Here is a 16279-nt window from a genome sequence, read left to right as displayed (position 1 = left end):
GGGTGGCCTCAGCGGGAATCGCACCCACAATCATTGGTGACACACTGACCAAAGAGCAAGGCTGCTGGGAGAATGGGTGGCCTCAGCTGAATCGCACCCACAATCATTGGTGACACACTGACCAAAGAGCAAGGCTGCTGGGAGAATGGGTGGCCTCAGCGAATTCCACCCACAATCATTGGTGACACACTGACCAAAGAGCAAGGCTGCTGGGAGAATGGGTGGCCTCAGCCCAGGGAATCGCACCCACAATCATTAGTGACACACTGACCAAAGAGCAAGGGCTGCTGGGAGAATGGGTGGCCTCAGCGGGACCGCACCCACAATCATTGGTGACACTGACCAAAGAGCAAGGCTGCTGGGAGAATGGGTGGCCTCAGCGGAATCGCACCCACAATCAGACACACTGACCAAACCGCAAGGCTGCTGGGAGAATGGGTGGCCTCCAGCGGGAATCGCACCCACAATCATTGGTGACACTTTATCTCTGGCTGCTTCCTTACACCTCATCCTACCTGAGGCTGAACTATTCTTTATCTCTGGCTGCTTCCCTTACACCTCATCCCTACTGAGCTGAACTATTCTTTATCTCTGGCTGCTTCCCTACACCTCATCCTACCTGAGCTGAACTATTCTTTATCTCTGGCTCTTCCTTACACCTCATCCTACCTGGAGCTGAACTATTCTTTATCTCTGGCTGCTTCCTTACACCTCATCCTACCTGAGCTGAACTATTCTTTATCTCTGGCTGCTTCCTTACACCTCATCCTACCTGAGCTGAACTATTCTTTATCTCTTGTAATAATGTGTTGATTTAATTAACTCATTTCTTAAAGTTCATGTGAGTCTGGGTGACAAGAGTATTTACAATATTACAGGACTTTTCAGTAATTCTGATGAGTTTATAGTTCACTAAAGGCTGGAGTGTTCTCCTCCCTCCCCCTCTCCCCCTCCCTCCCTCCTCCCCTCCCTCCCCTCTCTCCTCCCTCCCCTCTCCTCCCTCTCCTACCTCCTTGCCCCTTCACTCTCCCCCTGTCCTCTCGCTCATCACTCCCTCCCCTCTCCCCTCCCCCTCTCTCCTTCCTCCCCCTCTCCCTTCCTCCCCCTCTCCTCCCTCCCCTCTCTCCCTCCCTCCCCCTCTCTCTCTCCTCTTCACTCTCCCCCGTCCCCTCGCTCCACTCCCTCCCTCCCTCCCTCTCTCTCCTCCCTCCCTCTCTCTCCCTCCCCCTCTCTCCTTCCTCCCCCCCTCTCCTCTCTCCCTCTGTCCCTCCCTCTCTCACTCCCTCCCCCTCTCTCACCCCTCCCCTCTTTCCCTCCCCCCTCCTCCTCCCTCTCCCTCCTCCTCCCCTCCAGGTAACGTGCCTCCCCCCACGCTCCTCTGAAGCGTGTCCTGGCCTATACAGGCTGTTTCAGCCGCGTGGGGCACCATCAAGACATCCACCTGTACCTGTCTCGAGGCTACGCATCAAAGACGAGGACATGAGGCTGTGGCTCTACAACAGCGAGGTGTGTGTGTATCACATGTTGGCCACTACATTTTTATAAGTGATACTACGGTGACATGATAAAATATAAACTTGCGGATGTTGACCTCTCATCCAAACCTCCCCAATAACTATCTGACCCGGTTCTCCTCCCCAATAACTATCTGACCCGGTTCTCCTCCCCCATAACTATCTGACCCGTTCTCCTCCCCCATAACTATCTGACCCGGTTCTCCTCCCCATAACTATCTGACCCGGTTCTCCTCCCCAACTATCTGACCCGGTTCTCCTCCCCCAATAACTATCTGACCCGGTTCTCCTCCCCCAGAACTGTCTGACCCTGCTCGTGACGAGGACCACACTCTGGAGGGCCTGAAGATCCAGGACGAGCAGCACTTAGTTATCGAAGGTCCGTTCAAAACTACTTTTCGGCCTCTCGGGTGGCGCAGTGGTTAAGGGCGCTGTATTGCAGCGCCAGCTGTGCCATCAGAGACTCTGGGTTCGCCCTCAGGCTCTGTCGTAACCGGCCGCGACCGGGAGGTCCGTGGGGGCGGCACAGATGGCCTAGCGTCGTCCGGGTTAGGAGGAGCTTGACCCAGTCGGTAGGGATGTACTTGTCTCATCGCGCACCAGCGACTCCTGTGGCGGGCTGGGCGCAGGCGCGTAACCAAGGTTCGCCAGGTGAGGTGCACGGTGTTTCCTCCGACACATTGGTGCGGCTGGCTTCCGGGGTTGGATGCGCGCTGTGTTAAAAGCAGTGCAGCTTGGTTGGGTTGTGTATCGGAGGACGCATGACTTTCAACCTTCGTCTCTCCCGAGCCCGTACGGGAGTTGTAGCGATGAGACAAGATAGTAGCTACTAACAACAATTGGATACCATGAAATTGGGGTAAAAAAAAATATATAATAATAATTTAAAAAACTACTTTTCAGCACAGTAATTAAAATGTTATCTGACTGCTGAGTTTGCTGAGTGTGTTGAAATGTAAAAAAAACTGGACTGACTGTAAAATTTCTGAATTTAAAAAGAGAAGATTTGAAAGTAACGCGTCTTTAGTACTGTAATCCTGGCATCGATGTGTAAAAACCTTCATCTTGTGTTTTTATTAGTTCGGAACAAAGACATGAGCTGGCCAGAAGAGATGTCCTTCATCGCTAACAGCAGTACAATGGACCAACATAAAGGTACGTCATCGTCATCGTCCCACTTTACAGTCACAGCCACCTTCTACCAGTACATCGGTTACATACATTTACAATGCAGTTATCAAGAGCTTTCACTTTCAGTATTTAAAGTTAGATTTATGTCTCTAACCTTCCTCCCCTTCTCTCCTAAAACCTTTCAAACATGTATGTACCCCAGTTGCTACGGAGAAGGGTGCCACGGGCCTCAGTAACCTCGGCAACACGTGCTTTATGAACTCTAGTATCCAGTGTGTGAGCAACACCACGCCTCTCACTGACTACTTCATCTCAGGAAGACACCTCTATGAACTCAACAGGTAGCTGTGTGTCTCTCTGTGTGTGTGTCCCTGTGTGTGTGTGCCCCTGTGTGTGTGTGTGTGTCTGTGTGTGTGTGTCCCTGTGTGTGTGTGTCCCTGTGTGTGTGTGTGTGTGTGTCCCTGTGTGTTTGTCCCTGTGTGTGTGTGTCCCTGTGTGTGTGTGTGTGTGTGTGTCCCTGTGTGTGTGTGTGTGTGTGTGTGTGTCCCTGTGTGTGTGTGTGTCCCTGTGTGTGTGTGTGTCCCTGTGTGTGTGTGTGTCCCTGTGTGTGTGTGTGTGTGTGTGTATCCCTGTGTGTGTGTGTGTGTGTGTCTGTGTGTGTGTGTGTCTGTGTGTGTGTGTGTCCCTGTGTGTGTGTGTGTGTCCCTGTGTGTGTGTCCCTGTGTGTGTGTGTGTGTCCCTGTGTGTGTGTGTGTCCCTGTGTGTGTGTGTCCCTGTGTGTGTGTGTGTCCCTGTGTGTGTGTGTGTGTCCCTGTGTGTGTGTGTGTGTGTCCCTGTGTGTGTGTGTGTTCCTGTGTGTGTGTCCGTGTGTGTGTGTGTCCGTGTGTGTGTGTGTCCGTGTGTGTGTGTGTCCCTGTGTGTGTGTGTCTCTGTGTGTGTGTGTCCCTGTGTGTGTGTGTCCCTGTGTGTGTGTCCCTGTGTGTGTGTGTGTCCCTGTGTGTGTGTGTCCCTGTGTGTGTGTGTGTGTCTGTGTGTCCCTGTGTGTGTGTGTGTGTGTGTGTGTGTGTGTGTCCTGTGTGTGTGTGTGTGTGTCCCTGTGTGTGTGTGTGTGTGTCCCTGTGTGTGTGTGTGTGTCCCTGTGTGTGTGTGTGTCCCTGTGTGTGTGTGTGTCCCTGTGTGTGTGTGTGTGTCCCTGTGTGTGTGTGTGTGTCCCTGTGTGTGTGTGTGTGTCCCTGTGTGTGTGTGTCCCTGTGTGTGTGTGTGTGTCCCTGTGTGTGTGTGTGTGTCCCTGTGTGTGTGTGTGTTCCTGTGTGTGTGTGTGTGTGTCCCTGTGTGTGTGTGTGTCCCTGTGTGTGTGTGTGTGTGTCCCTGTGTGTGTGTGTCCCTGTGTGTGTGTGTGTCCCTGTGTGTGTGTGTGTTCCTGTGTGTGTGTGTGTGTGTCCGTGTGTGTGTGTGTCCCTGTGTGTGTGTGTCCCTGTGTGTGTGTCCCTGTGTGTCCCTGTGTGTGTGTCCCTGTGTGTGTGTGTGTGTGTCCCTGTGTGTGTGTGTGTGTGTGTGTGTGTGTGTGTGTCCCTGTGTGTGTGTGTGTGTGTGTGTGTCCCTGTGTGTGTGTGTGTCCCTGTGTGTGTGTGTGTGTGTCCCTGTGTGTGTGTGTGTGTGTCCCTGTGTGTGTGTGTGTTCCTGTGTGTGTGTGTGTCCCTGTGTGTGTGTCCCTGTGTGTGTGTGTCCCTGTGTGTGTGTGTGTGTGTGTGTGTGTGTCCCTGTGTGTGTGTGTGTCCCTGTGTGCATCCGTGAAAAGGTGTACAGCTTGTTGGATAGCTGTCACGAGAATTTTCAATCCCAATGATAATAACTGACAATCAATAGCTCTGACCAAACCCCGAGATCTGGAAGACCAGGGGTGTAATAATAATTAGTAAAAGACTCAGCTTATGCAAAAAGATTAGTACCGTTTATTCAGAGAACGTTCTGAAGTCCATTATACAAAGACATCCATTGTATTGCACATACTTCCACCCAAACAGTAGGTATCCTACGCACATACTTCCACACAAACAGTAGGTATCCTACGCACACACACGTCCACACAAACAGTAGGTATCCTACACACACACACGTCCACACAAACAGTAGGTATCCTACGCACATACTTCCACACAAACAGTAGGTATCCTACGCACATACTTCCACACAAACAGTAGGTATCCTACACACATACTCCCACACAAACAGTAGGTATCCTACACACACACACGTCCACACAAACAGTAGGTATCCTACGCACATACTTCCACACAAACAGTAGGTATCCTACACACATACTCCCACACAAACAGTAGGTATCCTACACACATACTCCCACACAAACAGTAGGTATCCTACACACACACACGTCCACATAAACAGTAGGTATCCTACGCACATACTTCCACACAAACAGTAGGTATCCTACGCACACACTTCCACACAAACAGTAGGTATCCTACGCACACATACGTCCACACAAACAGTAGGTATCCTACACACATACTTCCACACAAACAGTAGGTATCCTACGCACACACACTCCCACACAAACAGTAGGTATCCTACACACACACTTCCACCCAAACAGTAGGTATCCTACGCACATACTTCCACACAAACAGTAGGTATCCTACACACACACTCCCACACAAACAGTAGGTATCCTACGCACATACTCCCACACAAACAGTAGGTATCCTACGCACACACACGTCCACACAAACAGTAGGTATCCTACGCACACACACGTCCACACAAACAGTAGGTATCCTACGCACATACTTCCACACAAACAGTAGGTATCCTACGCACACACACTCCCACACAAACAGTAGGTATCCTACGCACATACTCCCACACAAACAGTAGGTATCCTACGCACACACACGTCCACACAAACAGTAGGTATCCTACGCACACACACGTCCACACAAACAGTAGGTATCCTACGCACATACTTCCACACAAACAGTAGGTATCCTACGCACACACACTTCCACCCAAACAGTAGGTATCCTACGCACACACACGTCCACACAAACAGTAGGTATCCTACGCACACACACGTCCACACAAACAGTAGGTATCCTACGCACACACACGTCCACACAAACAGTAGGTATCCTACGCACATACTCCCACACAAACAGTAGGTATCCTACGCACATACTTCCACCCAAACAGTAGGTATCCTACGCACATACTTCCACACAAACAGTAGGTATCCTACGCACATACTTCCACACAAACAGTAGGTATCCTACGCACACACTTCCACACAAACAGTAGGTATCCTACGCACATACTTCCACACAAACAGTAGGTATCCTACGCACACACTTCCACCCAAACAGTAGGTATCCTACGCACACACTTCCACCCAAACAGTAGGTATCCTACGCACACACTTCCACCCAAACAGTAGGTATCCTATGCATATACTCCCACACAAACAGTAGGTATCCTACACACACACACGTCCACACAAACAGTAGGTATCCTACGCACACACACGTCCACACAAACAGTAGGTATCCTACGCACACACTTCCACACAAACAGTAGGTATCCTACGCACACACACGTCCACACAAACAGTAGGTATCCTACGCACATACTCCCACACAAACAGTAGGTATCCTACGCACATACTTCCACCCAAACAGTAGGTATCCTACGCACATACTTCCACACAAACAGTAGGTATCCTACGCACATACTTCCACACAAACAGTAGGTATCCTACGCACACACTTCCACACAAACAGTAGGTATCCTACGCACATACTTCCACACAAACAGTAGGTATCCTACGCACACACTTCCACCCAAACAGTAGGTATCCTACGCACACACTTCCACCCAAACAGTAGGTATCCTACGCACACACTTCCACCCAAACAGTAGGTATCCTACGCACACACTTCCACCCAAACAGTAGGTATCCTACGCATATACTCCCACACAAACAGTAGGTGAGTTTTATCCTTCTCCGTAGTTCTCACCACAGTGTATCACTACCCAGCCGACAATTCCATTCCCCCGAGATGAGGGAAACCTTGAGAAGTACTCCCTGTGCTATCATAGGTTCCTCCGAGGCCTAGCCAGGTCGGTCCAAACACAGTTTAATAACTGTTCTCGTTTTTTTTCTTCGGCACACACACACACATACAGACACACACTACACACACACACACACACACATACAGACACACACACACTACACACACACACACATACAGACACACACACACTACACACACACACACAGGGACACACACACACACAGGGACACACACACACACAGGGACACACACACACACACACAGGGACACACACACACACGTACAGACACACACACACTACACACACACACATACAGACACACACACACTACACACACACACACACACACATACATATACAAGTTCAAATCCTAAGCTACGCCTTGCTCAGACCGTCTGTGTTTTTCCACTATACAGACACATTGTTTAACCTAATTCTGACTAAAACTACACACTTCATCAGATTATAACTTTACGATTCTAATCAATTTCATACAATTACAAGGTTTCAGAGTGGAATTATTTAATCGTTAACATATACATTATTTTTTATCAATAGCATTACTGACTTTATTATTTTGTGTGTCCAGAACCAACCCCATCGGGATGCGAGGTCACATGGCTAAATGCTACGGAGACCTGCTGATGGAGCTGTGGAGTGGAACACAGAGGAACGTTGCTCCTCTCAAACTCAGGGTGAGTTTATAAATCCTGGCATGGATCGTCACAACAACAGTGGATGGGATTTCCTTACTCGCTGTAGTGGACAGTAGCTTGTACTATGAATTCAGACAAACATCATTGCGGCCATTCATATGTTGCAGTAGAACTGTAAATATGACTTTAATCTCAAGAAAATAAAGGTTTTATGTTTAAAGGTTATCTTACTTAGAAAATAGTCCTGATCATAGATATAGATATAATAGATATAGATCATATAGACCTAGACGATATCCAAAACAACTAACAATACACTGAAATCATACATTTCCAATCATTTAAATTGTAAAAGTCGTATCAATTTCTACTCTATACCACAACAATTTGTACCAATTTGGGAGATAAAAGTCATTAAAGTATTCCATAATTTCGCTGTGTATTTCAGATGGTATCAAGTCATTAGTGGTTAGAGCGTTGGACTAGTAACCGGAAGGTTGCAAGTTCAAACCCCTGAGCTGACAAGGTACAAATCTGTCGTTCTGCCCCTGAACAAGGCAGTTAACCCCACTGTTCCTAGGCCGTCATTGAAAATAAGAATGTGTTCTTAACTGACTTGCCTGGTTAAATAAAGGTCAAATTAAAAAAATTAAAATTAAAGGATATACCAGAGGCTACGAACATAGAGCTCCTTCTGCAAAAAAAATAAAAATTAAAAAATTAATTGGAAGTCCCCTGGCTGGCTACTCCATGTACTTACAGAAGACACTGCCCATTCTCCTCCCTGTATTGGAGATGTCTGGGAAGCTATTATCTTTGTTTCCATTCTCCCCCCTGTAGTGGACGATAGTAAAGGAGATGTCTGGGAAGCTATTATCTTTGTTTCCATTCTCCCCCCTGTAGTGGACGATAGTAAAGGAGATGTCTGGGAAGCTATTATCTTTGTTTCCATTCTCCCCTGTAGTGGACGATAGTAAAGGAGATGTCTGGGAAGCTATTATCTTTGTTTCCATTCTCCCCCTGTAGTGGACAATAGTAAAGGAGATGTCTGGGAAGCTATTATCTTTGTTTCCATTCTCCCCCCTGTAGTGGACGATAGTAAAGGAGATGTCTGGGAAGCTATTATCTTTGTTTCCATTCTCCCCCCTGTAGTGGACGATAGTAAAGGAGATGTCTGGGAAGCTATTATCTTTGTTTCCATTCTCCCCCCTGTAGTGGACAATAGTAAAGGAGATGTCTGGGAAGCTATTATCTTTGTTTCCATTCTCCCCCCTGTAGTGGACGATAGTAAAGGAGATGTCTGGGAAGCTATTATCTTTGTTTCCATTCTCCCCCCTGTAGTGGACAATAGCTTGTCCAAATTATTTTTGGCCTTATTGACTCCACATGGATTAATTGACTGTGCTACTGTTACCTCTAACTTTGTGTTTCCACCCCCCGTAACTGACTCTATATGGCTGCTTTTACACAGACAGCCCAATTCTGATATTTCTTTTCACTAATTGGTCGTTTGACCAATCAGATCGGCTCTTAAAGATCTGATGTGATTTGTCAAAAGACCAATTTTGTATAAAAAAAAACCATCAGAATTGGTCTGTTTGTGTTGACTGTGGTTGTCTCACTACCGCCCCCTGTAGTGGACGATAGCAAAGTACGCCCCGCGGTTCAATGGCTTCCAGCAGCAGGACAGTCAGGAGCTCCTGGCCTTCCTATTGGACGGGCTCCATGAGGACCTGAACAGGGTGCATGAGAAACCCTACGTAGAGCTGAAGGACAGCAACGGACGACCCGACTGGGAGGTCGCATCAGAGGTCAGAGTTCAATCAACAAACCAATCAAACATGTACACACACCCACACAGGCATCTACACACAGCCTATTAACCAACATATATAATCAATCAACCTTTATTTTCCCTGAGAAAGTTCTCCAATAAATGTTTTGGGGGAAATTGATCAGAGGGCCTTCAGTTGCCCATCTCTGATCTTAGGTCCTTAGAGACCAGGGGAGAGGAGAGGGGACAGTCCATCTTAGGTCCTTAGAGATCAAGAGAGAGGACAGTCCATCTTAGGTCCTTAGAGATCAAGAGAGAGGACAGTCCATCTTAGGTCCCTAGAGACCAGGAGAGAGGAGAGGGGACAGTCCATCTTATGTCCCTAGAGATCAAGAGAGAGGACAGTCCATCTTAGGTCCCTAGAGACCAGGAGAGAGGAGAGGGGACAGTCCATCTTATGTCCCTATAGACCAGGGGAGAGGGGACAGTCCATCTTAGGTCCTTAGAGATCAAGAGAGAGGACAGTCCATCTTAGGTCCCTAGAGACCAGGAGAGAGGAGAGGGGACAGTCCATCTTATGTCCCTAGAGATCAAGAGAGAGGACAGTCCATCTTATGTCCCTATAGACCAGGGGAGAGGAGGGGGGACAGTCCATCTTATGTCCCTATAGACCAGGGGAGATCCATCTTAGGTCCTTAGAGATCAAGAGAGAGGACAGTCCATCTTATGTCCCTATAGACCAGGGGAGAGGAGACAGTCCATCTTATGTCCCTAGAGATCAAGAGAGAGGACAGTCCATCTTAGGTCCCTAGAGACCAGAAAAGAGGAGAGGGGACAGTCCATCTTATGTCCCTAGAGATCAAGAGAAAGGACAGTCCATCTTAGGTCCCTAGAGACCAGGAGAGAGGAGAGGGGACAGTCCATCTTAGGTCCCTATAGACCAGGGGAGAGGGGACAGTCCATCTTATGTCCCTATAGACCAGGGGAGAGGGGACAGTCCATCTTATGTCCCTATAGACCAGGGGAGAGGGGACAGTCCATCTTATGTCCCTAGAGACCAGGGGAGAGGGGACAGTCCATCTTAGGTCCTTAGAGACCAGGGGAGAGGACAGTCCATCTTAGGTCCCTAGAGACCAGGAGAGAGGAGAGGAGACAGTCCATCTTAGGTCCTTAGAGATCAAGAGAGAGGACTGTCCATCTTAGGTCCCTAGAGCCCAGGAGAGAGGAGAGGGGACAGTCCATCTTATGTCCCTAGAGATCAAGAGAGAGGACAGTCCATCTTAGGTCCCTAGAGACCAGGAGAGAGGAGAGGGGACAGTCCATCTTATGTCCCTAGAGATCAAGAGAGGGGACAGTCCATCTTATGTCCCTAGAGATCAAGAGAGAGGACAGTCCATCTTAGGTCCCTAGAGACCAGGAGAGAGGAGAGGGGACAGTCCATCTTATGTCCCTAGAGATCAAGAGAGAGGACAGTCCATCTTAGGTCCCTAGAGACCAGGAGAGAGGAGAGGGGACAGTCCATCTTATGTCCCTAGAGATCAAGAGAGAGGACAGTCCATCTTAGGTCCCTAGAGACCAGGAGAGAGGAGAGGGGACAGTCCATCTTATGTCCCTAGAGACCAGGGGAGAGGAGGGGGGACAGTTCATCTTAGGTCCCTAGAGACCAGGGGAGAGGAGAGGGGACAGTCCATCTTAGGTCCCTAGAGACCAGGGGAGAGGGGACAGTCCATCTTAGGTCCCTAGAGATCAAGAGAGAGGACAGTCCATCTTAAAGTAATCCTTCTCACCCCCCTTAAAAGATTTAGATGCACTATTGTAAAGTGGCTGTTCCACTGGATGTCATAAGGTGAACGCACCAATTTGTAAGTCGCTCTGGATAAGAGCGTCTGCTAAATGACTTAAATGTAAATGTAAATGTAAATGTTATGTCCCTAGAGACCAGGAGAGAGGAGAGGGGACAGTCCATATTTTGTCCCTAGAGATCAAGATAGAGGACAGTCCATCTTATGTCCTTAGAGATCAAGAGAGAGGACAGTCCATCTTATGTCCCTAGAGACCAGGGGAGAGGAGGGGGGACAGTCCATCTTATGTCCCTAGAGACCAGGGGAGAGGAGGGGGACAGTCCATCTTATGTCCCTAGAGACCAGGAGAGAGGAGAGGGGACAGTCCATCTTAGGAGACTAGAGACCAGGGGAGAGGGGACTGTCCATCTTAGGAGACTAGAGACCAGAGGAGAGGGGACAGTCCATCTTAGGTCCCTAGAGACCAGAGGAGAGGGGACTGTCCATCTTATGTCCCTAGAGACCAGGGGAGAGGAGGGGGGACAGTCCATCTTATGTCCCTAGAGACCAGGAGAGAGGAGAGGGGACTGTCCATCTTAGGTCCCTAGAGACCAAATAGAGGGGACAGTCCATCTTATGTCCCTAGAGACCAGGGGAGAGGAGGGGGGACAGTCCATCTTAGGTCCCTAGAGACCAGGGGAGAGGAGACAGTCCATCTTAGGTCCTTAGAGATCAAGAGAGAGGAGGGGGGACAGTCCATCTTATGTCCCTAGAGATCAAGAGAGAGGACAGTCCATCTTATGTCCCTAGAGACCAGGGGAGAGGAGGGGGGACAGTCCATCTTAGGTCCCTAGAGACCAGGGGAGAGGGGACAGTCCATCTTAGGTCCCTAGACATCAAGAGAGAGGACAGTCCATCTTATGTCCCTAGAGACCAGGAGAGAGGAGAGGGGACAGTCCATCTTATGTCCCTAGAGATCAAGAGAGAGGACAGTCCATCTTAGGTCCCTAGAGACCAGGAGAGAGGAGAGGGGACAGTCCATCTTAGGTCCCTATAGACCAGGGGAGAGGGGACAGTCCATCTTATGTCCCTATAGACCAGGGGAGAGGGGACAGTCCATCTTATGTCCCTAGAGACCAGGGGAGAGGGGACAGTCCATCTTAGGTCCTTAGAGACCAGGGGAGAGGACAGTCCATCTTAGGTCCCTAGAGACCAGGAGAGAGGAGAGGGGACAGTCCATCTTAGGTCCTTAGAGATCAAGAGAGAGGACAGTCCATCTTAGGTCCCTAGAGACCAGGAGAGAGGAGAGGAGACAGTCCATCTTAGGTCCTTAGAGATCAAGAGAGAGGACAGTCCATCTTAGGTCCCTAGAGACCAGGAGAGAGGAGAGGGGACAGTCCATCTTATGTCCCTAGAGATCAAGAGAGAGGACAGTCCATCTTAGGTCCCTAGAGACCAGGAGAGAGGAGAGGGGACAGTCCATCTTATGTCCCTAGAGATCAAGAGAGGGGACAGTCCATCTTATGTCCCTAGAGATCAAGAGAGAGGACAGTCCATCTTAGGTCCCTAGAGACCAGGAGAGAGGAGAGGGGACAGTCCATCTTATGTCCCTAGAGATCAAGAGAGAGGACAGTCCATCTTAGGTCCCTAGAGACCAGGAGAGAGGAGAGGGGACAGTCCATCTTATGTCCCTAGAGATCAAGAGAGAGGACAGTCCATCTTAGGTCCCTAGAGACCAGGAGAGAGGAGAGGGGACAGTCCATCTTATGTCCCTAGAGACCAGGGGAGAGGAGGGGGGACAGTCCATCTTAGGTCCCTAGAGACCAGGGGAGAGGGGACTGTCCATCTTAGGTCCCTAGACATCAAGAGAGAGGACAGTCCATCTTATGTTCCTAGAGACCAGGAGAGAGGAGAGGGGACAGTCCATCTTATGTCCCTAGAGATCAAGAGAGAGGACAGTCCATCTTATGTTCCTAGAGACCAGGGGAGAGGAGGGGGGACAGTCCATCTTAGGTCCCTAGAGATCAAGAGAGAGGACAGTCCATCTTAAAGTAATCCTTCTCACCCCCCCCCCCCCCCCCCTTAAAAGATTTAGATGCACTATTGTAAAGTGGCTGTTCCACTGGATGTCATAAGGTGAACGCACCAATTTGTAAGTCGCTCTGGATAAGAGCGTCTGCTAAATGACTTAAATGTAAATGTAAATGTTATGTCCCTAGAGACCAGGAGAGAGGAGAGGGGACAGTCCATATTTTGTCCCTAGAGATCAAGATAGAGGACAGTCCATCTTATGTCCTTAGAGATCAAGAGAGAGGACAGTCCATCTTATGTCCCTAGAGACCAGGGGAGAGGAGGGGGGACAGTCCATCTTATGTCCCTAGAGACCAGGGGAGAGGAGGGGGGACAGTCCATCTTATGTCCCTAGAGACCAGGAGAGAGGAGAGGGGACAGTCCATCTTAGGAGACTAGAGACCAGGGGAGAGGGGACTGTCCATCTCAGGAGACTAGAGACCAGAGGAGCGGGGACAGTCCATCTTAGGTCCCTAGAGACCAGAGGAGAGGGGACTGTCCATCTTATGTCCCTAGAGACCAGGGGAGAGGAGGGGGACAGTCCATCTTATGTCCCTAGAGACCAGGAGAGAGAGAGGGGACTGTCCATCTTAGGTCCCTAGAGACCAAATAGAGGGGACAGTCCATCTTATGTCCCTAGAGACCAGGGGAGAGGAGGGGGACAGTCCATCTTAGGTCCCTAGAGACCAGGGGAGAGAGACAGTCCATCTTAGGTCCTTAGAGATCAAGAGAGAGGAGGGGGACAGTCCATCTTATGTCCCTAGAGATCAAGAGAGAGACAGTCCATCTTATGTCCCTAGAGACCAGGGAGAGGAGGGGGACAGTCCATCTTAGGTCCCTAGAGACCAGGGGAGAGGGGACAGTCCATCTTAGGTCCCTAGACATCAAGAGAGAGGACAGTCCATCTTATGTCCCTAGAGACCAGGAGAGAGGAGAGGGGACAGTCCATCTTAGGTCCCTAGACATCAAGAGAGAGGACAGTCCATCTTAGGTCCCTAGAGACCAGGAGAGAGGAGAGGGGACAGTCCATCTTAGGTCCCTATAGACCAGGGGAGAGGGGACAGTCCATCTTATGTCCCTATAGACCAGGGGAGAGGGGACAGTCCATCTTATGTCCCTATAGACCAGGGGAGAGGGGACAGTCCATCTTATGTCCCTAGAGACCAGGGGAGAGGGGACAGTCCATCTTAGGTCCTTAGAGACCAGGGGAGAGGACAGTCCATCTTAGGTCCCTAGAGACCAGGAGAGAGGAGAGGGGACAGTCCATCTTAGGTCCTTAGAGATCAAGAGAGAGGACAGTCCATCTTAGGTCCCTAGAGACCAGGAGAGAGGAGAGGAGACAGTCCATCTTAGGTCCTTAGAGATCAAGAGAGAGACAGTCCATCTTAGGTCCCTAGAGACCAGGAGAGAGGAGAGGGACAGTCCATCTTATGTCCCTAGAGATCAAGAGAGAGGGACAGTCCATCTTAGGTCCCTAGAGACCAGGAGAGAGGAGAGGGGACAGTCCATCTTATGTCCCTAGAGATCAAGAGAGGGGACAGTCCATCTTATGTCCCTAGAGATCAAGAGAGAGGACAGTCCATCTTATGTCCCTAGAGACCAGGGGAGAGGAGGGGGGACAGTCCATCTTAGGTCCCTAGAGACCAGGGGAGAGGGGACTGTCCATCTTAGGTCCCTAGACATCAAGAGAGAGGACAGTCCATCTTATGTTCCTAGAGACCAGGAGAGAGGAGAGGGGACAGTCCATCTTATGTCCCTAGAGATCAAGAGAGAGGACAGTCCATCTTATGTTCCTAGAGACCAGGGGAGAGGAGGGGGGACAGTCCATCTTAGGTCCCTAGAGATCAAGAGAGAGGACAGTCCATCTTAAAGTAATCCTTCTCACCCCCCCCCCCCCCCCCCTTAAAAGATTTAGATGCACTATTGTAAAGTGGCTGTTCCACTGGATGTCATAAGGTGAACCACCTTTGTAAGTCGCTCTGGATAAGAGCGTCTGCTAAATGACTTAAATGTAAATGTAAATGTTATGTCCCTAGAGACCAGGAGAGAGGAGAGGGGACAGTCCATATTTTGTCCCTAGAGATCAAGATAGAGGACAGTCCATCTTATGTCCTTAGAGATCAAGAGAGAGGACAGTCCATCTTATGTCCCTAGAGACCAGGGGAGAGGAGGGGGGACAGTCCATCTTATGTCCCTAGAGACCAGGGGAGAGGAGGGGGGACAGTCCATCTTATGTCCCTAGAGACCAGGAGAGAGGAGAGGGGACAGTCCATCTTAGGAGACTAGAGACCAGGGGAGAGGGGACTGTCCATCTCAGGAGACTAGAGACCAGAGGAGCGGGGACAGTCCATCTTAGGTCCCTAGAGACCAGAGGAGAGGGGACTGTCCATCTTATGTCCCTAGAGACCAGGGGAGAGGAGGGGGGACAGTCCATCTTATGTCCCTAGAGACCAGGAGAGAGGAGAGGGGACTGTCCATCTTAGGTCCCTAGAGACCAAATAGAGGGGACAGTCCATCTTATGTCCCTAGAGACCAGGGGAGAGGAGGGGGGACAGTCCATCTTAGGTCCCTAGAGACCAGGGGAGAGGAGACAGTCCATCTTAGGTCCTTAGAGATCAAGAGAGAGGAGGGGGGACAGTCCATCTTATGTCCCTAGAGATCAAGAGAGAGGACAGTCCATCTTATGTCCCTAGAGACCAGGGGAGAGGAGGGGGGACAGTCCATCTTAGGTCCCTAGAGACCAGGGGAGAGGGGACAGTCCATCTTAGGTCCCTAGACATCAAGAGAGAGGACAGTCCATCTTATGTCCCTAGAGACCAGGAGAGAGGAGAGGGGACAGTCCATCTTAGGTCCCTAGACATCAAGAGAGAGGACAGTCCATCTTAGGTCCCTAGAGACCAGGAGAGAGGAGAGGGGACAGTCCATCTTAGGTCCCTATAGACCAGGGGAGAGGGGACAGTCCATCTTATGTCCCTATAGACCAGGGGAGAGGGGACAGTCCATCTTATGTCCCTATAGACCAGGGGAGAGGGGACAGTCCATCTTATGTCCCTAGAGACCAGGGGAGAGGGGACAGTCCATCTTAGGTCCTTAGAGACCAGGGGAGAGGACAGTCCATCTTAGGTCCCTAGAGACCAGTCCATCTTAGAGAGGAGAGGGGACAGTCCATCTTAGGTCCTTAGAGATCAAGAGAGAGGACAGTCCATCTTAGGTCCCTAGAGACCAGGAGAGAGGAGAGGAGACAGTCCATCTTAGGTCCTT

At 49.9% G+C, this 16279-nt stretch overlaps 1 protein-coding gene across 1 annotated transcript; it reads left to right on the top strand.

Moving 5' to 3' along the window:
• The first annotated feature begins 295 nt into the window (after positions 1-295).
• Positions 296-9417, top strand: LOC135567176 (ubiquitin carboxyl-terminal hydrolase 32-like). Its single transcript, XM_065014607.1, has 6 exons — positions 296-473; positions 1813-1893; positions 2595-2669; positions 2848-2986; positions 7327-7432; positions 9031-9417. The coding sequence occupies exons 1-6, from the start codon at positions 296-298 to the stop codon at positions 9274-9276; spliced, it is 825 nt and encodes a 274-aa protein (XP_064870679.1). The 3' UTR covers positions 9277-9417.
• The last annotated feature ends 6862 nt before the right edge of the window (positions 9418-16279 follow it).

The sequence above is a fragment of the Oncorhynchus nerka genome, unplaced genomic scaffold (assembly GCF_034236695.1).
Source record: "Oncorhynchus nerka isolate Pitt River unplaced genomic scaffold, Oner_Uvic_2.0 unplaced_scaffold_2459, whole genome shotgun sequence".
NCBI classification, from domain to species: domain Eukaryota; kingdom Metazoa; phylum Chordata; class Actinopteri; order Salmoniformes; family Salmonidae; genus Oncorhynchus; species Oncorhynchus nerka.
This window is presented reverse-complemented; position numbering and strand designations above follow the sequence as displayed.